Source organism: Natator depressus, chromosome 1, assembly GCF_965152275.1.
Source record: "Natator depressus isolate rNatDep1 chromosome 1, rNatDep2.hap1, whole genome shotgun sequence".
Lineage (NCBI taxonomy): Eukaryota > Metazoa > Chordata > Testudines > Cheloniidae > Natator > Natator depressus.
This window is the reverse complement of record NC_134234.1, coordinates 9,075,640-9,100,245: the sequence shown is the minus strand read 5'-3', so window position 1 is coordinate 9,100,245 and position 24,606 is coordinate 9,075,640. Positions and strand designations below refer to the sequence as shown.

The window sequence follows — 24,606 nt, the reverse complement described above, 5'->3', positions numbered from 1 at the left end:
CCTTAGAGGTTTTTAAGGTCAGGCTTGACAAAGCCCTGGCTGGGATGATTTAGTTGGGGATTGATCCTGCTTTGAGCAGGGGGTTGGACTAGATGACCTCCTGAGGTCCCTTCCAACCCTAATTTTCTGTGATTCTATGATTCTAGTGTTCACCGTGGTTTCCTTCTCTCACTCTCTCTCGCAGAAATCTTGGGTCTGATTTTTTAAAATACCCCATTTTACACTGGTGGAAATAACACGAGAATCAGGCCCATTATTTCATTCAAAAAGCCTGCTCGGCTCAAGCTGGAGCTCTGGGAATGCTGCATTACAGGTTGCAGTTTTAGGTGCTTGCAACGACATGCCAACTGTGTGAGGTATGGCGTTCCAGGCATGGGTGGCCCTTGGTAAACAGGTCAGACAAAGCTGGGACACGAGCTGTGTGGGAGCCTGTCTATGTCTAGTACATTGATGTTTTGTTTCTTAAATGCCTCCAGTTTAAGAGGGTCCCGTGATTTCCCATAGCATGACACATGTGAAGGTTGGGGCCAGCTGCTTCAGGGTGTCTCTGGAAAATTGTCCTTACAACCCGAGGTTGGGCAGACTTTGGGCCCCTGTTATAAGAAATTGATGGCTTATGTAATGGTGATCCGGATCAGCACAGCTCGTCGTACCAGGGCCAGCCCCACATCCCTGTTTGGACCAGGGGCAGCCGCGGCCGATGGCTGACAAGGCCTGAGAATCCCTGGGAAAAACCCAGCCGCCTCTGGCATCCGGCGGTGTCCGGCTGTGGCCCGTCAGGGATGGCCGGGTGGGGCTGAAAGCCTGGCCCCACACAATAGGGAAGTCGCAGCCATGAGCAAACCCTGGAGCCATAGTTCCTTGGCCAGTGCACACTTAGGGCCTGATGCCCCATTGCCTGGCACCTTGTGCCACCAGGGCAAAGTGGGGGCAGCGCCAGGCCCATGCTGAGTCAAGATTCCCCCAATCCCCAACCAGCTGCCTGACATGTTAGCGACCTGCAGCTGTACCCCAACGTCCTTTCCGCTCACTTGTTTTAGCTGCCTTGTTCCTGTCATTTGAGTAGCCCTGACACAAGGCCTTTCATCCCAGGCAAGCAGGGCCTCGGCTAGGTACAGATTTGCCCCTGTAGAGCAGTAAAGCAGAGGGGTGCTCCCTCCATCCCCCAATGGTGGGGGGTAACAGCATGCCCCCACAGCGCCCTCGCCTTAGTGCCCCCGGGAGTTTCAATGTATTTTAACCCCTTGTGGTAGATGACCTGGATCCTCATAATGTGACTTTCCTTCTCTGGTCTTGTGTGCTTTGATCAGCAGTGAAATAGTTGAAAATATTGAGATTTGACATATTTCATTAGGTTTCAGAGTTAACGAGTCATTGAGATGACTACAAGCAGTTCACACCTCTCTCAGTGCAGTTGTTGCGGGCTGTCTGCAGACTCAGGCAGGCCTCACTGTGTCGGTCACGCTCCATTTTGCTTTGCAGCCATGTGGGCTAGAGCCTTGATGCCTTTTTTTAAACGGAAGCTGAGAATCTCACGCCCATACTGGCACCGCTGCCACACGTTGGCCCATACGGCCCCCGGCTGGGTTTGATGGCCCAAACCACATTAGCCAATCGGGTTGCAGCACTAGATGGTGCACAGCTGGAGGGGAAACTGAGGTACATGCGAGCGATATGGCCACAAGTTTCAAACCTGACTGCCTAAAGTTAGGCACTTAAATGCACCTAAAAAAGTGGGCTGATTTCAGAGGTGCCAGGTGCCGACAATGTCCATTCACTTCAGGAGTGAGTGACTCCAGTGAGTCAGTGGCAGAGTCAGGTATAGACCCCAGGGCTCCAGTTCTCCCCCCTCACCCGAGGCAATGGGCGTTACCTCCTGCCCAGGTGTGTCTATTTCTCTGGGTATTTCTCGAGTGCCCATTTCTGGGAGTGCCCACTCCAGGGAGCGCGCGAGAAAGGCCTGACCACAGGAACACGCTCCCCCAACCCGCAGCTTGTCCTCTACCAAGCTGAGGTTTCCCACCCCTCTCTCTCTGGCTGCAACTACATAGCCCATCTCCACTGCACACTAAGCCCAGACTCTGACTCAGGTTTGAGCCCAAGCCCCTCTTCTGTCCACACACAAATCAGTCCGGCTCAGGTCAGCGGGCCCTGGGATCCTGTTAGGAGGGTGGGGCAGAGCCCGAGTCCCGCTGAGACTCAGGTCCGAGCCCTGCCATTGTGCAGTGTGGACGCAGCTCAAGCTGAGACAGAAGGCTGCGTAGCGCAGTGTGGACGTGCTAGCACAGCTCTGAGACCTCGGCCCAGCCGTCGTAAGCCCGGGTTTGCAATGCAGCGTGGACGTTCACGTGCAGGCTTGGAAACTCCGAGTCCACAAGGCCGGATCCCACAGACCCGGCTTTACAAGGCAGTGTAGACAGACCCTGTGTGTCCGATTTCTGCCTGGCTATTGCCTAGATAGTGACCCTAGTGCTTCAGCTAGTCTCTAACTGCTACTGTGAGGTTCTTACTCCTTCCTCAGCAGCGTCTGGTGCTGGCCCTGGTCAGAGACAGCACCTGGGCTAGCCGGACCGTGTAGCTGAGCCAGGGTGCCTCTTCCCAGGGTCTGGGCACTCACTGATCTGCCTATGCCCCTGGCTTTCTCTCTGGCCAGGGTGGGTGTCTCTTGCCATCATTTTTTCTCCCCCCCCGCCTCCCCGTCCTTTGTCCTTCCATTTTTCTCTCCGTCCATCTTTTGCTTTGTCCATTTTTCTTTCTTCCAGCCCCCCACCCCCTTCATCCTCCCTCCTCTCCCCCCCTCTATTCTGCCCCTGGCTCCGGGTAGCAGTAGCCGCAGCTCCTCGCGTGGCAGATTGCTGCCTAATTAGTTTAGCGGGAAAACTTAATTGAATTAACTTTTTCACAACTCCGCCAGCCTGACAGTTGGGGCTCTCTTTCACCAGCCAGCTTCCATCTCCTTGATCTAATTAACTTGTTTAGCAACCTGCCTGGGTCCAGAGACAGCAGTTCCAGGCCAGCACCCAGCCACAGCAGCTGGGGGTGGGGTGGGGAGGGGAAGGGGAGAAGGTTACTTAAAAAAAAAAACAATCTGTGCGCTGCCCTGATGGGTCACACAGGTCTTCAGCAGCCGGCTCAGCCCCCAGATGCACAAAGGAGCTTGTCGGGCTTTGCACAGTTCCCTTCTCCGAGCCTGGGCCTACGAGCCAGCTGCAGCCACAGATGCGCTGGTGCCCTTGGCAAAGGGTGGCTGAGGATGGGATCCCCTGGCAGAGTAGCTCTAGGGATCCAGGAGGGACTCACTCTCCCCTTCTAGGGCAGAGATCCCATGGAGAGTAGCCTGCCCCCTGCAGAGTGGATCTAGGGCAGAGATCCAGGTGGAGGAGCAGAGGAGATGTAAGGCAAAGCCATGTTTCCTGGCCAAGTGGAGTGTGGATCTTCGGGCCAGCAGGTTCCCACCCCCTCCCACCCTGAAGGGGTCCTGTGAGAGAGCAGCTGTCTCCAGACAGGATCCCGAGGCGAGGCAGGGCAGGGCAGGGCAGGGCAGGCTCCCCCCCCACCCCCCCGCCCAAGCTGATTCTAGGCAGGGTGGATCCTGAGGCTGATCGACGATCTTCGCCCATGTGTGACACCAGAGGAGCCTAGTGAGGCCACTGTCTGCTGCCATTCCCCATGTCCCAACACCTTCTAGCCCAGAGCGTCCTGAGGGGTTCGTCCAGCCTCGCAGCCCTGCCTCTGGGCCCAGCGTTCGCTTGCTAGAGCCTCCCGGCAGAGGGTCTCCTCGCTGCCGGAAGCCGGGGCAGATCCCTAGTTCCCCCCCACACCCTCCCGTGGCTGCATCGCAGGGAGCAATTGGCCCATTGAAAGCGCCCAACCCAGGCGGTGACAAAGCCATTAGCCCGGCCTGTAATTAGACTTTTAAATCCTCTTTAGTGAAAGTGGTTGTCTTGAAAGTGGCCCTAATCCTCCCTAATGCCTCCTCTGATGTCTCTGAAAGGGGGCCAAGCCTTTAACTTGGACTTTACCATTCATCGGTGCCCAGCAGGGTATTAACGAGCCAACTTTTAACATTCCTGGGGAGCTGGCGAAAGAAAGGTGGGGACAAAAGTCAGATCAGTCTGCAGGGGACAGAGAGAGACCGGTGTGGGGGACGGGGGGGGGCGGGAGGGGGTCTGCACAGACCCGATGCATAGCTGGTAGGGCCAAGAGGAGCCGTTAGGTGGGCCACTTGACGTTCCAGCAGAGCACAGGCCGGAGAATTCCCCCAGCCCTAGGCCTTCCAGCCGCGGATGGGATTATTATTCCCTCCTGTGTAAGGAAAGTGGCCTGTCGCACAGAGGGTTCGCATCCTGCGTTGGTATTACACCAAAGCCCGGTGTGAAAAACTTGGGAAGGCTGCAAAGGCCAGGAGCCAGTGGCGATCAGGCCCCCGTTGTGTCACACACACTGAGTGACAGATGCCTAGGGTGACCAGGTGTCTGGTTTTTGACCCGGTGAAATGGGATCCTGGCGGCTCCGGTCGGCACTGCTGACCGGGCCATTGATTGTCCAGTTGGTGGCGCCGCGTGGATCCCGGAAGCAGCGGCATGTCCCCCCTCCGGCTCCTATGCATAGGGGCACTCTGGGGGCTCTGCAGGCTGCCCCCGCCCCAAGTGCCACCCCCGCAGCTCCCATTGGCTAAATGGGAGCTGCGGGGGTGGCACCTGTGGATGGAGCAGCGCTCAGAGCCACCTGGCTGCCCTTACACATAGGAGCCGGAGGGGGGGGACATGCTGCTGCTTGTGGGAGATGCTTGAGGTAGGTGCCGCCCAGATCCTGCACCCCTGACCTCCTCCCAGGCTCCAACCCCCTGCCCCAGCCTCAGCCCTGACCCCCCTCTCATCCTCCAAACCTCTCATCCTCAGCCTCACCCCAGAGCCCACACCCCCAGCTGGAACCCTCACCCCCACCCCGCGTGCCCCAATCCCCAGCCCCAACTGATCCCCCTTCCACCCTCCGAACCCCTTGGTCCCAACCTGGAGCCCCCTCCTGCACCCCAAACCCCTCATCCCCATCCCCCCCCGAGCCCACATGTCCAGCCAGAGCCCTCACCCTCCCCCGCACCTCAACCCTCTGCCCCAGCCCAGAGCCCCCTCCTGCCCTCCAAACCCCTTGATCCCAGCTTGGAGCACCCTCCTAAACCCCTCAACCCCAGCCCTACCCCAGAGCCCGCACCCCCAGCCCAGAGACCTCTCCCCATCCCCCCGCACCTCAGCCCTGATCCCCCTCCCGCCCTCCAAACCCCTTAGTCCCAGCCCGGAGCCCCCTCCCGCACTCTGAACCCCTCATTTCTGGCCCCACCCCAGAGCCCGTACCCCCCAGCCCAGAGCCCTCACCCCCTCCCGCACCGGTGTGAATGCCAGCCCAGTGAAAATGCACAAGTGAGTGAGGGTGGGGAGAGCAAGCGACGGGGGGGGGGTGGAGCAAGCAGGGGCGGGGCCTCAAAGAAGGGGCGGGGCATGGCCAGGGCCTCAGAGGAGGGGCAGGTCAGGGGGCGGGGCAAGGGTGTTCGGTTTTGTGCCAGTCGGAAGTTGGCACCCCCGCAAAGAGCTCAGAGTCTGACAGCTGGAGACCCAGGTTCTGACAGGTCAGGCCGGACAGAAAGTGCTTCGTTCGCCTTTTCGTGTGTTATTTAGTCGAAGGCTGGTCTTGGCGTTATAGTGCTGGGCTGCCCTGGCGAGGGGCTGGGTCCGTTCCCAGCTCTTCCATCAATGCCTTTTGCCTCAATTCCCCACGGGTACACTGGGGCTAACCCTCCCTTCTTTTACACTGAGTGTGTCCGGTCTTTGGACAGGGTCTGGCCTTTGCTATGTACGTACCGTGCCTCGCAGGAGAGGACCCTGAGCTCAGCTAGGGGCCACCATAATACCGTGGGACACAATAGTAACGGCACCAGAAGGCCTGACACATCCCAGAGACAGTGACAGCAACGCCACATCCGTACCGCAGCCTCTGAAGCCACCGCACAGTTAGCAAGTGGGTGTTTCCCGTATAGGCCAAGAGAGTATAAGAGAGAAGGGGACATCGCTCCAAATCTCTTTAACCCTCATGCTCCAGGGCATGAGCCAACCTCTAACTTAATGGGGGTCAGGCCAGAACTTTCCCTGGTGGATGATTATCGAACTTCCCACCGCAGGGTTTTGTTTGCCATCCTCCGATGCCTTGCGTTGCTGGCCACCGTCAGAGCCAGGGCACTGCCTAGATGGGCCGGCGGGCTGAGCCAGTCTGGCAGTTCCTATGTTCCTGCCAAGCCTCAGGGAACATAATAATGGTTCTGATCAACTCCTTGTGCTGTTCGGCCGTTGATCAGCAAAGCTGAGGCAAGCTGGAGCAAAGGGGCAGGGACACTGAAGGGAGGGGAGACACGGCCAAGAGGGAGACTGAGATGCAGATGTCTTTGCTGACATGAACCAAGACAGATTTGCCATGGATGCAAGAGAGGCCGTGAATAGACATGGGGCCGCTGGAAGATGGATGGATGGATTGATGGATGGATGGGGGGATGGGAGGGGGACGAGTGATTGGAAAAGGAGGCTGAAAGAAACAATCTGCTCCCTGCCTGGAGTTTTGTGCCTGGACCAGGGAACACTTTGTTCATTTGCTTCTAGGAGACAATTAAGACGTTGGGGAGGAGCCGAGTTTGTGGTTTATTCACTTAAACTCTCCAATCCGCCCTTCCCTCCCACCCAAAAGCTCCCACCCAAAAGTGCCTTCGTGGATGGAAGCGGCCCCCAGGTGTGTCCCAGTATTAAAGAGGAAGCAGAAGACGAGGCTGGTAAACAGCCTCGGCCCCAGATTGCAGGGCACTGATTGTAAAGGAAGCAAAAAGTCTGGTGAACATGCATGAGCTCATCCATCCACACTGCATGTGCCCAGACAGCCGTACCCCAGAGCCCGCACCCCCAGCTGCAGCCATGACTGCGTGCACTGACTACACGCAGCCCATGTGCGCCCCGCGTGTTCTCTCTCACATGCACATACGTACAGCCCAGACAGCCACAGATCTTCCCCCCTGGATTTTCCTGCTCTGTGTTGATTAATCAGAGGAAACCCCAAGAATTTGCCATTCTGTCAATTGCACGTTGTTTGTTTCTTTCCAGACACTGGAGTTTCAAGCCCACCCTGCACTGCCTGACCCCCCCAGCGATCTGCTCCAGGCTGTGGGCCTGTGCCTGACTGACAGGGCTGACAGAGAAATTTCCCCCATGGTCAGCCCATAGCTGTTTAGTGCAGGGCTTCTTGTCCCGACCTCTGAAGCAGCTGGGACTGGCCAATGGGGAGCAGATACTGGATTAGCTTGGCCCCGGCTCTGATCCGATCTGTACTTCCTACATTCCCAAAAGAGAACCCAGGCCGGCTTTGTCAAAGGGGGAGAGCGGATGCGTCAGGTCCTCGTCATTTTCTTTATTTCTAACAATTTGAGGGGACGTGGGCCCTGCCAGGCTGGCTCAGCCAGGAGCTCCAGCTAGCCCAGGGCCCTGTGTCTGACAGCAGTCAGCATCAGCCACCTCTGAGGAAGGAAGGAGAAGCTGGCAGTAGCAGCTGGGGCATAATCTGGTTTCATCCTGGCCTCTAAGGGCACGTCTACACTGCAATGAAACCCCCACGACTGGCCCGTAGTGGCTGACTCGGGCTCTCAGTGTAGACATACCTTAATAGTTAGAGCTTGGCTTAAATCCTGAATTCTGAGGTTTAATCTCCCTTTCACAATTTCTGTTGTCTCTTCTTATAACTCTGGATGTTCTTGTTACCCATAGAAATGTCCAGCCCGTTTTTGGATCTTGCTGAGTTCTCGGCCTCAACAACCTCATGTGGCCATGAGTTCCACAGTCTAACTGTGCTCTGCATGAAAAAGCATTTCCTTTTATGACTTTGAATTTGCCATCCTTTAACGTCATTGACTGGCCCCTGGTTCACAAGACAGGGAGCATGGAAGCTCCGGATCTGCCCAAAGCGCTCTTGACAGGACACTAAACTCGTGTTTGCTGCCTCCTCTCTGCAGCTGAGCTGGCCCCCCGAGAGCTGAGGTCAGTGATGCAGCGGCTGACCGAGCGAGGGAGGGGGGTGATTGTTATGGTGATGGAGTGTCCATAATCCTGGGTCAGAGGTGTGCACATCTGGTGGTTCGGTCTGATGGCATTGTGGGCTGGGCGCGGTGGGCACAATGAGTCATTTGAAGGGGGTGGTGGCCGTACTGGGTCTGCCAGATGGGCACAGGGGTGGGGTGGCCATGCTGGGTGCAATGGGCATGGGGCGGTCAGGCTGGGTGCAATGGGCAGAGGGTGGCCATGCTGGGTGTGATGGGCATGGGGTGGCATCTCTGGGTGCAGAGGGCGCAGGATGGCCGGATTGGTTGCAGTGGAGACAGGGTGGCCATTCTGGTGCAATGGGCATGGGGTTCCCAGGCTGAGTGCAATGGGCACAGGGTGGCCAGGTTGGTTGCAGGGGGTGTGGGGTGGCCAGGCTGGGTACAGTGGGTGCCCAATGGCCGGGCTGGGTGCAGGGAGCGCGGGGTGGCCAGGTTGGTAGCAGGGGGCGTGGGGTGGCCAGGCTGGGTGCAGTGGGTGCCCAATGGCCGGGCTGGGTGCCGGGTGCATGGGGTGGCCGGGCTGGGTGCAGGGGGCCATGGGGTGGCTAGGCTGGGTGCAGTGGGTGCCCAGTGGCCGGGCTGGGTGCAGGGGGCACGGGGTGGCCAGGTTGGTTGCAGGGGGTGTGGGGGGCCAGGCTGGGTGCAGCGGGTGCCCAGTGGCCGGGCTGGGTGCAGGGGGTGCAGGGTGGCCAGATTGGTTGCAGGGGGTGTGGGGTGGCCAGGCTGGGTGCAGTGGGTGCCCAATGGCTGGGCTGGGTGCCGGGTGCATGGGGTAGCCGGGCTGGGTGCAGGGGGTGCCCAGTGGCTGGGCTGGGTGCAGGGGGCGCGGGGTGGCCAGGTTGGTTGCAGTGGGTGCGGGGTGGCTAGGCTGGGTGCAGTGGGTGCCCAGTGGCTGGGCTGGGTGCCGGGTGCATGGGGTAGCCGGGCTGGGTGCAGGGGGTGCCCAGTGGCTGGGCTAGGTGCAGGGGGCGCGGGGTGGCCAGGCTGGGTGCAGTGGGTGCGGGGTGGCCAGGCTGGGTGCAGTGGGTGCCCAATGGCCGGGCTGGGTGCAGGGGGTGGCTTTGCAGTATCTGTAAAGTCCTCTCTTGCAGCAGAGCTGCCAGCCGGCTCCGCCTGGGTCCCAGATCAGGTGCCGTCTCCTGGCCCCGTCTCCTCTCGCTCCAGCTCGGCTCGTTCCCTGGCGCTGGAGCCAGACCGACCCCGCCTCCCGCAGGGCGCACGGGGCACCGCAGCCGGGGCGAGGGGCTGCGGGGCGGGGGTCCTCGGCCTTCTGCTGCGCCAGGCCCCCGATCGCCCCTCGCCCCGCCCGGCGCCACCGCCACGCGTGACATGGGACCCGCGGGGAGACGGGGGCTGCTGAAACTGACAAGAGGGCAAGGCGCCGCCTCCGCCCTCTGCACTGGGGGTGGGGTGGGGGCCTTCCTTCAGCTCCCCGGGCCTTCACCCCCACCCCGTCCGGGCCCAGGCCTGGAGTCGCCCCCCCCCGGGGAGGTGGGCCTCGCTCCCTCCCCCCACCCGCACGTGGTCCCCTCTCCCTTCGATAGGGGGGTGTAAATGGAGACCGGGAAGCCGCTCACGGTAACCAAACAGCCCCACTGATGGGGGAGAGGGGGCTGCTCGCACTGGGGCAGGGCTGTTTGGCAGGGCAGGGCAGGGCTGCTTAGCGGGAAGACTGAGTGACGGGAGAGATTTGTCTCTGAAAGGGATTCATGGCCACAAGAACCGGCTCATGGCCGCAGGGGCAAAATACCCACCCCCGCGCTACCCCGGAATAACCAAAGATACCCCCCCACCTCGATATCAGCCAGCCAGACCCCTCCCCCATGGATCTATCCCCCTCCCCCAATGCTCCATGTAAACAGCCTCTAGTCCAGTTCCCAGCGCACCCCAGGGCCCCCACCCAAGCCCCAAAGGCCCTTTCCTGCCGCCGGGATCCGAACTGCGCCCCCGCTCCAGGCCTGTGTGTCTGCAGCGAGATCCGAACCCCCCTGAGTCCGCTCCCCCCCGTACTCCGCGGGTCCAGTGCCCAAACTCTAACCCCCGGCCAGGACGGGTCCCCCCCTGCCCAGCCCGCCCGCCCGAGTTTGTACAACAGCCCCTCGGGGCTCCTGCGACAGCCCCGCTTCTCGCTTTCACTCCCCCAAAGGAAAGCGCGAGGGTCTCTCCCAGCGCGGGTGCGGAGGGGGGGACGTTTCCTGCCAGGCCGGCTGGTAGATTTGCCGCCCCCGGGGCAGGGGTTCGTTGGGGGAACGTGTCTAGGACGGGTCCGCCCCCAAACCCGCTCCCTCGGCTCCTGGGGTGGCCAGATTTTGTTTTCATCGCAATTTCCCTGCCCCGTTTAGCCCCTGATCTCCGCCCGGCGAGAACAGCTCCGGTGTCTCCCGAGTCAAACCAGCTCGGTTCGATCCAGGGAATAAAACACAAGCATAAGGGCCCCCGCTTCCCCCCCTCCCCCGCAATAATCAGGAGTCTTGAGGGGGCGGGATTGGGGGGAAAGAGTCTGAATATCGGGAACAGCAGAAACGAAACCAAGCGCTGGGAAGCCAGAGAAGGGAAATAAACCAAACATGGGGTGGGGGGTGGGGGCTCTCCTTTTCTAGACATCTCGGATTGGGGGGAGGGAGCCGAGGGGCCAGGTGGGAAGAGACGCCTGAGAAAGAAAGAAAGAAAGAAAGTGCTAGAAAGGAAGGAAGGAAGAAAAGAAAAGAAAAGAAAGGAAGGAAGGAAGGAAGGAAGGAAGCGCTAGAAAAGAAAAGAAAAGAAAAGAAAAGAAAAGAAAAGAAAAGAAAAGAAAAGAAGTAAAGGAAGGAAGGAAGGAAGCTCTAGACAGGAAGAAAAGAAAAGAAAAGAAAAGAAAAGAAAAGAAAAGAAAAGAAAAGAAAAGAAAAGAAGGAAGGAAAGGAAAGACAAGAGGAAAGGAAAGGAAAGGACTGAAGCGCTAGCCAGCATCTTTCCCCGCCGCGCCCGGCAGGAGCCCCCAGCCCCAGGGATCGCACCTGGGACAGGTGCACTTTGCTTCTAACACTGCCTGGGGTGGGAGGGGCCCCGCGGGTGGCTTCGCCCAGAAAAGGGGCGGGAGGGGGCTCCGGGACTCCCCACCCGGCTGGAGCAGCAGAGAGCGGGTTAACTTCGAGCTGGCCGGGGAAGGAGGGCTTCCAGCGGAGGGCCCCGATCCTGAATGCCCGAGGTCCTCCCGTCCGAAACCTCCCATTGCCCTGGGAGGATCGGGCCTTGAGCTCTCTGTGTGGAGTGGGTGGGGGGGATAACAGGCTTGTCCCAGGCCTGGGTGCGGCTGGAGGGGGAGCGATCCGGGGGGGCCTCACTCTCTCTCCCCCTCACACTTTCCAACCCCGCCACGTCTCTCCTGGGTTTTCATGGTTTGGACCCGGGTTCGGGGCAGCGGTTGGGTCCAAGAGGGGAGAGAGACCCCCCGGGGCTGGCCTTTGGTGCCCGCAAGGGGAGACCCGGGGGTGCTATCTCTGGGGCTTGGGCAGGAAATAACGGGCTGTAGATTGTGTTAAACCCGACGGGTGGGGGGGTGACCCTTCTGTGGCATTTGAAAGCCCCCGTGTGAGCCCTTGGCTCAGCTCTCAGAGGGATCTGGGCAAGTCAGGGCTGTCCCCGATCCTTCCGCCTGTCCCCCAAGACCTGTGCCCTGGGCGAGCCATGGAAACCCCAGTCCGAGCGGCTCTGTGGCTCTAAAAACCCGGGCTCATGCGGCCCGAGCCCCACACCGCTGGCCCGGATCGCTTAGCCAGGTCCTTTCGCTGGGTCCATCCCCGCAGCCAGGGCGCAGTGGGGTGGGGGATGTGGGGTGGGGAAGGGTTTTTGTAAAAGTCCCATCTGCTGCTTGGGCCGGAGACGTCCCAACTCAAGCTGGGGTTTCTCGGCTCCAGCAGCAGGACACCTCCCCCTCTCCCCCAGCCCCCCCCCCACCCACAAAGGGTTAAGGGCTGAATCAATGATGCACCGGGGTGGGAGGCGCTTCCCCCCGTTCCTACTGCCCCCGATAGACTCCGGAGATATTGTCATGCAAAAGCAACCGACGCCTTGCCCATTGTCTCCCCGGCCCAGCCAAGTATATCACAGGGCGGCGAGTCGGCAGGAGCGAGCTCCGAGCCAAGGGGGGCAGGCAGCCAGGGGTGCGCGGAGAGGCACCGTCTCAAGGCATCCAGGAAAGGCCGAGGGGAAACTTTCCGAGCCAGGAGGACCAAGCGCTGGGAAGAGGGGTGCAGCGGCTCGAGTGGCAGCCGGAGCCCGGGGCGCTGAGGCTGGAGCCCCGGCTCGGACTCCAGAGACCGACCCCTCCCTCGCTTCTCTCCCTCCTCCGAGCTCCCCGGCCATCCACCTGTGCCCTCCTCTATGTACAAGATGGATTACTCCTACCTCAACTCCTACGACTCCTGCATGGCCGCGATGGAAGCCTCCGCCTACGCCGACTTCAGCTCCTGCAGCCAGCCGAACGCTTTCCAGTACAGCCCCATCCGGACCAGCTTTGGGACCAACCCTGGGTGCCCGCCGCTCAGCACGGCCAACTGCACCCTGGGGGCCCTGAGGGACCACCAGCCTTCGCCTTACTCCACAGGTAAAGACCCGAGCCCGGTGACACTGAAGCCAGAGAGGGACAGGGTGTGACTGGAGCTGGACACGGTGCAGTAGAAGTTCTCGAGATGTCCAGGTGCTAGCAAGCCAGAGAAGGGTCTACAGGGCACCCGGAGGATCTTGAGATGCGAGGCAAATTTGAGCCGATAGAAGTGTGGCGAGGGTCTGAGGGCTTTTTGCGCAGCAATCTGCCGCGAGATCTCTTTATATCGGGTTGGCTCTTCCCCCCCACCCTCCCCCGGTTTTTTGTTTGTGTTTTTTTTTAAACAAAAAGGTATAAACCAATTTTGCAAAATGCAGTTATAAAGATATAAGATTTGGCGACTAATCGAGTTAAGGAGCCGTATCCCTGTGTTCACAGCCAAACAAATTAATGGGTGATCAGGTTACAGCAACTGGAGGATTAGATCAAGAAATCTAATTTAATATTTGCAGAAATGACTTCTAGAAATTTTTTTTATGAAATTATTAATTTTGAGACTTGAGGGGTTGGGTTTGGTTTGGGGAAGGGATCGCACCCGCCTGAGACCAGCTGTAACAAACCGGCGCTCACTGCAAAGCCAACGCTGTTCCAGTCCACGCCTTACAACTCTTTCTCTCAGTTTCCTGACAGTTTGTCACTGATCGGACCGTGTTAGTAATTCACAAAAGTACTGAAATCTCCTGACAGCGGCAGGGTCTCTCGCCACTTGATTTTCTCATGCTACGTCCGTCCGAGAGACAAACCCACCCCTCGGCGGCCTCCTGTAGAAATAGATCCGACCCCCGTTTTAGGTACAATTCCTAATACACATGGTCACAGAATCCGCCCGGGGTTCGAAGCGAGCTGGCTGTGCAGACTTAGAGATATAGGGAGACACGTACATTATATGTGTTATCTACATCGATAGCAAGAGTAACATGTAAATATCCAGCTATACGGTGACCTATATTTAGATATAGCTACGTATATATTTTATCAGTAGAAACAAAGATATTTATCGTTATAAATATAGAGAAATCTCTCTCCCCATACAATCGAATCGAATCGAATCTATTCATCCCCATACACCTCATCTATCTAATCTATCTATCTATCCCCATATACCTCATCTGTCTATCTATCTTTCTATCTATCCCCATACACCTCATCTATCTATCTATCTATCTATCTATCTATCTATCTATCTATCCCCATATACCTCATCTATCTATCTATCTATCTATCTATCTATCCCCATATACCTCATCTGTCTATCTATCTTTCTATCTATCCCCATACACCTCATCTATCTATCTATCTATCTATCTATCTATCTATCCCCATATACCTCATCTATCTATCTATCTATCTATCTATCCCCATATACCTCATCTGTCTATCTTTCTTTCTATCTATCCCCATACACCTCATCTATCTATCTATCTATCTATCTATCTATCTATCTAATCTATCTATCTATCTAATCATCTCTTTATTTAACACGCTATTTGCTTAGTAAGCGAACTTGTATTAAACATTTTTTCTCTCTCTGGGCCAAGTTGCTGGTGATTGTAATTAGTTTCCCACCTCCCCCCCCCCCATTTCATTGTATTTCTCTGTGCTCCGTCTTTTGCCCCGTGACTAGCAGTGACTGGGCAGGGCCGGTCCCGGGGCACGCTCCCCGGGTTCCCACAGGGTGGACACAGGTCGCAGCTGTCACTGGTGTCGCTTCAGCCAGACTATTTTGACATTTTAACCATTCGCCCCTGCCTCAGTCTGGTGCGGGGCTTTCGGAGTGTTTCCGAGAGACGCAGGCGAATTGAGCGCCGACGGCTCCTTCTGAGTCTTTCCCAAGGGCGACAAAGCAAAGACGTTTGTCTTCCCTTATGCAAATGCTGCAGTCATGATCCAAACTATCACTGGAGTATGTTTCCCATACAGAGAAAGCCTCTGGGATAGTTATGCAGCATCAGATGGTGTAGCGACAGGGAAATCCTTGGAAAGGCAAAAATACAATAGACTACTAATGAACGAAGAATAAACCAAATAACTCTTCCATACGCTCCTAGAGAGCAATCCAAACAAGAATAATAATGGAATATTTAGTTCTTAAAGTAATTAACAAATTAAAAATGGATCCACCATAAAAATCGTAGCGAGGTAACTATTAATCGCATATTCACTATTTATAAACCAATAATTAGCAAAGCAATCACTGATCAGATCCAAATAGTACTTATCTGCGCGATAACCAAACAACAGTCGACAGTAAAATACTTGTCAGTCCAACAGTAATACCTGAATAGAAACCCCTAAGTGCAATATGATTAAAATAGAAAGCACAGCATCATAGACAATATGAATGAGCTCAACAGTCAAATGCATAATAATGAAACAACAGTCAGCAATGTAAGAGTTGTTAGCCAATGCACTATTGACACGGTAACAATTAGTAAGGCTGGGTGTGTCATAATAGCCTAAGTGAGTTAGGAACCCAAGCCAGTGGGAGTTGGATACAGTCCTTTGTAAATACCGTTGTGACTTGCTATTCCTGTCCCATAGCTATAACCTAGAGATAGCTCTAGACATATTCCCCCTTTAACTGCACTCTCTGCTCTCAGACCCGCTAATGTTTTCCTGCTAAGTAAAGCTCTCCCCCCATGTCTTCCCCTCTCTCCCCTTCAGTTCCCTACAAGTTCTTCTCGGACCCCTCGGGCATCAATGAGAAGAGAAAGCAGAGAAGGATCAGGACCACGTTCACCAGCTCCCAGCTGAAGGAGCTGGAGAGGGTCTTTGCTGAGACCCACTATCCAGACATCTACACCCGGGAGGAGCTGGCGCTGAAGATCGACCTCACTGAAGCCAGGGTCCAGGTAAGCCCAGCCCAGCCCAGTTAGACACGATGTGGCTTGATATTCATTACACAGCTCTTCCCTGAAATTCACTAACCCTTTTATCTAGCACCTTCCATGCAAGGATCTCAAAGTGCCTTACAGACATTAGGGAGTCAAGCTTCACACCATCCCTGGGAGGTAGGACAGTGTCATCACCCCATTGCGCAAATGGGGAAACCGAGGCAAGGAGCAAGACTGTGACTTGTCCAGCTCACACAGTGAGTTAGTGGCAATGCCAGGAATAGAATCGAGGAGGCCTAGCGCTCTGTTGCATGTGCTAACCATTGTTTCACCCTTCCTTTGTTTCGGGCCCCTATTCAACAAAGCTCTTAAGCAGCTTCTTAATTTTAAGCCGGTACCTCTGTCCTATTCAATTCGTTGGGACTTAAAATCTACTTGAAGTTAAGCACCTGCTGCGTTGCTTTCCTCAGCTGGGGGGTCTCTGTGCCCCAGTTCCCCACCTGTAAAATGATAATATTTCCCTACCTCCCAGGGTGGGTTTATAATCATAGAACCACAGACGTGTCAGGCTGGAAGGGATCGTGAGAAGTCACCTAATCTAGTCCCCTGCGCTGAGGCAGGGCCAAGTAAACCTAAACTGGCCCTGACAGGGGTTTGTCCAGCCTGGTCTTACCAACCTCCAGTGACGGGGATTCCACAACCTCCCGTGGAAGCCTATTGCAGAGCTTCACTCCTCTCAAGAGTTACAAAGTTATTCCTAATATCTGACCTAAATCTCCCTGGCTGAAGATTAAAGTCCATTATTTCTTGTCTGACCTTCAGTGGACGTGTGTCTTACGTACGACACTCCTGTTAACACGCCCCAAAATGATATCCGCCTTTTTGTACCTGCATCACATCGTTGGCTCATATTCAGTTTGTGATCTCCAAAAACCCTCCGCTCTTTTTCTGCACTAGTACTGTCTAGCGAGTCATTTCCCATTTTGCAGTCGTGCATTTGATTTTTCCTTCCTAAGTGTAGTACTTTGCACTTGTCTTTATTGAATTTCATCTGGTTGCTTGCAGACCAATGTGTTGAGGTCAGTTTGAATTCTAACCCGGTCATCCAAAGCGCTTACAACCCCTCCCAGCTTGGTGTCATCCACAGATCTCATAAGCATCCTCTCCACTCCATTATCCAAGTCATTAATGAAAATATTGACTAGCCCCTGACCCAGGACAGACCCCCTAGTAGATACATCCTCCCAGTTTGATAGGAAACCATTGATAACTACGCCTTGGATATGGTTTTTAACCATGTGTGCACTCACCGAATAATTCCATCTAAACCACATTTCCCTACTTTGCTCAGACTGCCATGTGGGACTGTGTCAAAAGCCTTGCTAAAATCAAGATCTATTCCATCTATTGCTTGCCCCCATTCAGGAGGCCAGTAACCCCGTCAAAATAATGACGCCGAATACAAGGATATGAGAATAAATACTAAGCAGCTGCTCGGATTGAGGCTGTATGTGTCACTAGATGGAGCATTATGCAGCACAGGGACTGGTGGTCAGGACACCTGGGTTTAGCTCTGCCAGATAGCTGGCCAGATCTGGGCCCCATTGGGTCGGGCGCTGCATAAGCACATGTGAAGACCCGGTCCTGCCCCAGATTCCAGAAGAGAATCATCCCTAGTTAGTAGCCTGCAGGTCAAGGCCCCAGTTCAGGAGCATATCCCTGTTTAGGAGAGCACGTTTAACCTTAAGCAAGTGCTTTCCTGAGCAACTTGCAATAGGTGCACCGTTTTTCCACCGGGAGGGTAATTAACCGTTAGAGCAACTTGCCTAGTGATGTGATGGATTCGCCATCCCCTGACGTCTTTAAATCAAGACTGGCTGTTTGTCTAAAAGCGACGCTCTGGCTCCATCAGAAGTTGTGGCCCTGGTGCCAGAATCCCTGGGTTGGTTCTCTGGCCTGGGATCTATGCGGGAGCAGACAACAGGATCACGGGGGTCCCATCCGGCCTCAGACGCTATGAATTTCTGAAGGCGGAGCCTTTCTTGAATCAGGCCCAAAGTCACGGCTCAGCTCCTACCCCGTGAACACTCGGGGTATCAATCCAATGTGACCTCAGCCCACTTAGGAATTATCCCGTACTGAGCCATCCCAGGGCAGCAGACCTTCGGCAGAGCCTGGCGCACACGAGGGCTCTGCGTTTTGATACAACAGCAGGTCCCCGCCCCGTTCAGACACCCGTTCAGCAGGTGGCCTCCTCCCTCGCAGGTGAGCGGGGCTTTAAAGAACCGCTTGTCACCGGCTGGAAGGCAGGGACCGTGGGGACTGGGTCTGTCTCGCTCGGTGCTTCTGACAGGCAGGCAGGATAATCTGGAGCTCGTCTCTGGAAGTGGTTGCTCCTGGGGCAAAGGAGCTGCCTTTTATGTTTTCTGGGAACGAAGCACTGGGGAAAGGAGCTGGCCCAACAGTGCAGGGGCCTGGTGTCTAGGCAGCAGCCCCTGGCTCTGTGCCGAAGGGGCCACCCCCACTACGTGCCCTCGAAGTACTAGCCAGCAGACACCCAGACTAGGGTTAGCACTCCTCGTCCACTGAACTCAAAGCCCTTTACCCAGGTGACAAGGCCCATTATCCATGTTGGACAGATGGGGAAACTGAGGCAGTAGCCAGGCAAGGGACATAGCCAGGGTCAGCTGGGAAAAGACCCCATGACTCCTGACTTTCATGCTTATTCCCTAAGGATCCTCATTTAGCGTTACCTTTAACTAGGCGTCAGGAGCTGGTTACACAGTCCCAGCAGGTCCCTGTGCCCATCCAGTCCTTGTTCTGGCTCTCTCCGCTGAGTGATGCACATTAGGACCAGAAGGGCGGGTGTGTGTGTGTATGTGGGGGGGTTAAACCCTCCCCCTTGCAAATTCCCTCTCGTAAAACACCCAGCGTCGGTGGCTGTCCTGGCACAATGGCATCACAGTGGGTCTCAGCAGCAGGCCTGGCCTGGCCTGGCCGATCACTGCCTGCCCTCGTCTCCCATCCTAGGGCCAGCAGACCCCGCAGATGCCATGCGGCTGATCCGCCTGGAGGAGCAATGCCGGCTTAGCACCATTCAGCCCCGCCCAGCCCATTTCCCCGGGGGTTAGCTGCTGAGAAAAGGCCACGCCGGCTGTGGGCCCCGTGAGCTCTGACTGGGCTGCTCACTAGCGGCTCCGCTTCGCCTCGTGTGGGGGGGAACCTCTGCACCAAGCACCAGCTCCTCTTAGAAAACAGGCTCTTGTCACTCGGCCCAAACCAGTCTGGCTCCAGAGCTGGGGGCTGGCTCAGCCGCAGCCCTCTCTAGTCCCTACCCAAAGCCATCGCAGGCTGCGTGCTAGCTCGTAACTCCGCTGTGAGATGGCTGCACCGTTACCGAGCCCGGTGGCTGCAGTGCAAGCAGCAGGAGCAGACAAACGGCTGAGGAAGCAAAGCTCCTGCCTCTGTGCAAACATCCCTGTGTCACAAACTACGGCCAGGTGCTGCAGCGCTCAGACCCAGGGCCTTTAGCACCAGCCTTTGCACTTGATCTGGAGGGGCCGCTGGTTGTGTGTAGCAGCCCCTGGGTCGACCTCTTATCTGCCCCTGGGTCGACCACGAGCGGGAGCCACAGCCACACAGAGTCAGCTAAGCCCAGCCACGGAAAAAAGCCACGGCGAAATATAAGAAGTAGGAGCAGATGCTAGTAAATTGAGATTTTGTTTTTCAGTGGTGGGCATCAAAATGGGCTTTGGGAAGAGAGACAGGCAGGGACAGAGACAGGAGACAAAGGGCTTGATTCTCCCCTCACACTCAGAGTTACTCCTGATTTACACAGGGTGAGAGCGAGTGGAACTAGGTGCTTCAGAACATGGACTCGGCGTGGGGCTGTACACAAGGGAGCCTGACCTCGGCTGAGCCCTCCAGGTGCTCCTGGAACGTACTAATACATAAGAGTAAAGGCAGGGGAAGGAAAGGCCTTTTCGTTGATGTAACCGTAACAATCATTTCTCGGAGCCCAGTTCTGCTCTCAGCGACGCCGGTGAAAATCCAGGAAACTCCATGGAGAATCCGGTGCTCATGCTGAAAGGGCCAATAACGAAGTTCCAGTACAATCCGTCAGTGCGTGGGCGGGCACAGCAAAAACTCACCAGCCCCCTGTGCCACAAGAGTGCACAGAGCATACGATTTTCGGGCCAGAGACCGTCCGTTTGTTATCGGTGCACCCAGCACCTGGCTCATGCTGGGGGGCGGGGGGTGTCTCCTGGCACTATTGCAATACAAATGTTCACAAATCAGACCTCAGGCCCCCAAATCATTAGATTTTTTTTTTAAATTGGGATCTTATTTGCCTTGGAGCTTTCCGAGCCTTTATTTATTTATTTATTTATGAAAAAGAAAGTTGAGATTCACAATCTCTTGACTCCAGGAACTGGAGCTTTAAGAAAAAACAGCAGCGATTGTGAGACTGGGACAAGTCATTTCCCCTCCCAGGAGAAAATACGTTACCGGCTGTTATGAAAAAGACGGTGGTCAGTTGTTCTTTATGCCCACTGACTGTACAATCGGACGCAACCAGCTTAACCTGCAGCCAGGGAGATTTAGGTTAGCTAATAGGAGAACCTGTCTGGCTCTAAGGGTTGTTATCTCTGGAACAGGCTTCCAAGGGAGGTTGTGGAATCCCCATCATTGGAGGTTTGTAAGACCAGGTTGGACAAACCCCTGTCAGGGATAGTCTAGGCCAGTGGTTCTCAATCTACTTGCCATTGTGGGCCACATATGCAGCTCGCTCTGAGTTACGTGGGCCCACAATATATATATTACCTATATAGCCCTGAGGATGTCACATGGCCGCAGCTGTGGGCTGATTGGGCTGCAGGTTGAGAACCAGTGGGCTAGATTTACTTGGCGCAGGGGGCTGGACTTGATGACCTCGCCAGGTCCCTTCCTGTCTGACATTTCTGTGATTCTATGAACATCGTGAGAGTTGGCAACACTGCCAATAATAATAATAAAAGAACCAACAGCCTGTCCGTGAAATGAACGGCTGGTAAATTTCCAACACTAAAGAAAAAGGACTAGAATTTTACAGTGACTACAATCACCCGGTGTAGCCAACAACCACCCAATCTCCAGTCAAACCCCTCCTTTAAACTCAACCCCCAATGCATAGCCCACCCCAGAGAAGACAGCATTGAATGAAATGCCCATCAGCACCATCGATGACCATCTATCACTATTGTGTCACATGGTGCTTTTGAGACCAAAAGTGGCTGGTCCCTTCCTGAGATGCACTGAGCACCTCCGTTAACCTAGCCCCCAGATCCTGAAAGGCATTTGTTATGTTCACGGCACGCAAACAGAGCAGTTAGAGAAAAACCTAAATCCTTGGCTGGAAGGTTGCAACGTAACACTGCTTTATGAATTAGAATTCACAAGAATAACACACAAGAACCAAAGAGAAAGAGAGAGAGAAAGCAGGCTGCTCACTGAGGCAGAAGTGCAACTCACCCCACCTTATTCTAGATGGATTGCTGCTAGCTAGGCCTGCTTGAACACTTCCCTGCAGAGCCCCCTAGCCTGCAAGCAGGATCAGGAAAACTTCCTGAGCATTTAAAATACCAGCTTACAATTTTAACACAGTTTTCAATATACTGCAGTATTGGGGCACCTAACTCCAAGTGATGTTAATGGCAGTTAGGTGCTTAAATACCTTTGAGGATTCAGGCCCTGCTGTCTTTGGGAAATCTGATCAAGAAGCGGGGATTTGTATAGGCGATTGGATGGAGATCCTCAGATGGAAGGTGCCATAGAGGTGCAAGTGAAATCATTATTAAGCCTTACTGTGATTCCATCGTTCAAGAGACAGCCGACTAGGTTGTGGGTGGACCTCTCTTTCCTTGCTTGACTTGGTTTTTCTCTCCCCACCCTCCCACTTCCGGTCACCATCCCACCCCTCACCCCATCCAGGTTTGGTTCCAGAACCGACGCGCCAAGTTCCGCAAGCAAGAACGGGCGGCAAACGCCAAGGGGGTGAATGGCGGCTCCTCGGCCAACAAGAAATCTGACCCACGCTCCTCTTCGGAAGACGACGAGTCCAAGGAGTCCAACTGCAGCCCCACCCCGGACAGCACCGCTTCGCTGCCCACCACGGGCAGCCTCAACAGCCCCGGGAGCAGCCTGAGCCCCAGCCCCGGCACGGGGCAGGGCCTCGGACCCAGCCACGCCGCCCAGTCCTTAAAGGCTCCCATCTGGCCAGGGGTCAGCACCAGCAACGGTGCCACCAACACGGCGGAGCTCCTGAAGGCGTGGCAGCCGGCCGAGGCCATGCCAGGACCTTTCTCTGGCGTCCTCTCCTCCTTCCACAGGAAGCCCAACGCCCTCAAGACAAACCTGTTCTAATGACCGGGAACGGACCGCGCCAAACAAACGTTGCCAACTCCTTCGTGTGCCATTGTGTGCGACAACAAATATCTCCCCCCCTCCGCCCCCTTCCCTAGCTAGTAGTCTCCAAGGTTCCTCTCTCTGTCCGCAGCGCCGGGTAGACCCCCTCCCTCCCCGCCCGGCCTCCGGGAAGGCCCCGATTCTCCCAGGCTGGAGGGAAGTACTGAAACAGACACCCGGCTGAGCCACGCCTGCAGCCCACCATTGCTTCTAGCACCACCCAAGAGGACAAATGATGCACCCGCCGCAGCAAACTGCCCCTCACCCCACACATCCCTAGGGAGGTCGACCTCGCCCAGCCATGAGGTCGGCTTAGCAAGTACCGAGCAGCTTCCCGTGGAGGGGGGACCCATGTGGCTGGCCAGGCACCCACCTCCGGTAGAACAGCTGTCTGGTGGATCAGTTACGGGGGGAGCTGCCCCCCCATACCCCCACAACGTGCACTGGCCTCTGTCTAAGAAACATCACCTTTTGCTGCCACCACGGTTCTCCTGGGGTGCTTAGATCGCAGTGGAAGAGTGGTCTCCTTTTTAAGCTCCTGGGATGCCAGGGTCCTCTGGGTGTGCAGTGGTCTCTGGACCAGGCCGGGCTTTGCCTCCTTTTAAATGTCTGTACGTAGGTCGCTATATCTAGGGATGAGGGGTACCCCAATGGCCAGCAGCCCAGGGAAGTGGGGACGTGGAGGGCAGTTAATCCTTCTGCTGAGAAGCAGGGAGCCTTCCCTAGTGTGCCACTGAGCCGTTAGCCACGGGTGGGGCAGGTGTGGGAGGGCGTTTCGTGGCCCTGTTTGGCTGGAGGCCGACGCTAGCCATCTCTTGGGTAAGACGCAGTCAGGGACAAAGCAGAGAGAGCGTTTCTTCAGCTTCCCATGAGCCCTTAAGGAACCAAGGAAGGGGTGTAACAGCCCTGCGTAGTCCCAGGGATGCAGGTGGGTGTAGTGGAAAGCTATGATCGGACAGTCCCTGGTCAGAAACAGCCAGCTTCTCTCCCCCACGTCGTCCATTCACCTAGATCCCCATCCTGAGAGGTAGCAGGGCTCCTCTGTCCGCTCCGGCTGGAAACCTGGTGTAAGTTCAGCACCAACTCCGCCTCACCATGGGGAGATGTGGATGGGCATCATGTGTAGCCCCTTCTGAACCCAGCCGACTGTTTTTGGGGACCACCAGGCCCAGCTCCTTGGGGCCCACTAGTGGAAGGCCCTAGCACCCTCGCGCTTAGCCCCAGACTGGAGGGGGCAGCCATTTTGAAAAACTATCCGAGGCGATGCTCTTCCCCACTGACTCCTAGGACGTAACACTGTGATTGAAAATACCGCAGCGGGCAGCCGGCGCCCCATGGCACTGGCCTGCTTTCTCCGTCAAGCCAAACGAACACTCATTAGCTGGATCCTTGCAACTCCTTCTCCATCCAGTAGAGGGCAGGTTTGAGGCCACGAGGCACTTTCTTTCGGCTGTGGCCAATGCTCATCGTTTCTTTTATTGCTCAGTGTTGAATTTCAATGGAGACATTGCCCAGCGGTGGAAGGAGGGAAGAAAGCACTTTATGGTGGGGCTGGGCAGGCCGGCCGACCCTGCGTCGGCATGTAGCTCGTTGGGTGAGCGAGGAGCAGAACGACACAGGCATGGCGGGGGGCTGCCCACGGCTTCTGCAGACCGTTGCTAGCAGTGCCTGGATCCACTGTCCCGGACTCTGCTGCCGCAAGGACCCCAGAGAGCCAGCAGTGACAGCTGGACCGTGCTCCCCAGGTGCAGAAAGGAAACCAGGCCAATATGTTTGTTTAGGACCCCTCATCCCAACGGATCGCAAAGCATTTCACAGACTGCGCACAGAGGCACCCCGGCGCCCGCCACTCAGACACTGTCCCCCTGTTGTCACTGCTCCTGGCCGTGGAGACGAATGCGGCGTGGAAGTGGAGCCGCGGCGGGCATTTGAGGGAGGTGGGATGATGTCACGCTCGAGGTGGGCAAGGACCCCAGGATTGGTGACTTTCTGGCAGAGATAAGGGCCATGGTCCATGCATGGTTTTGCCTCTTCCCTGGACGACGACAGCTCCAGCCGCCAGCACTGCTCACTAGCATGCAGGGTCACGGGGAGCCCCTTGCCTCGGACACCGTGTCGGGGCGTTGACTGACCCCCCAACCCCGCAGCACAGCATCTCGCTCAGCCACCAGGCTGAGGCATGGTTTGGCCCTGACTCCACCAGAAGGACTCCCCCAGCCCACGCACCTGCACCACCGGGGTGTCTCTTGAAGGTCTCTGACCGGGCCCAGCCCTGTTGACCTGGGACGATCTAAAGAGGAATGGCTGCAAAGTGCAGACACCTCAGACACTGACGTTAAAGCCCAGACGGCTTTTGTGCTGCCGGGCTCGAGCCTCTGGTTTTCAGACGCCTGTGGAGAGAGACGTGACTCGTGCCCCTCGTTCCTTGGGTGAGGGTGAGGGCAGAGGGAGCCGCGTGGTCTTGCCAGCTGCAGACTGTTCCGGAAGCAGACCATGGGCAATATTAACAAGTATTGAACATCTAGGAGCTTGGGAAGGCCTAAGAGCTGCCGAGGGAGGGGCAGGGTTGGGGTCTAACCAGAGCTCAAAAGGGACCGATCCCTGAATGTCTATTGCAG

At 56.2% G+C, this 24,606-nt stretch overlaps 1 protein-coding gene across 1 annotated transcript; it reads left to right on the top strand.

The window, feature by feature from the left end:
• Positions 1-12,284: 12,284 nt before the first annotated feature.
• Positions 12,285-24,566, top strand: PHOX2A (paired like homeobox 2A). The gene is made up of 3 exons (XM_074954455.1): positions 12,285-12,710; positions 15,375-15,562; positions 21,515-24,566. The coding sequence occupies exons 1-3, from the start codon at positions 12,488-12,490 to the stop codon at positions 21,944-21,946; spliced, it is 843 nt and encodes a 280-aa protein (XP_074810556.1). The 5' UTR covers positions 12,285-12,487; the 3' UTR covers positions 21,947-24,566.
• The last annotated feature ends 40 nt before the right edge of the window (positions 24,567-24,606 follow it).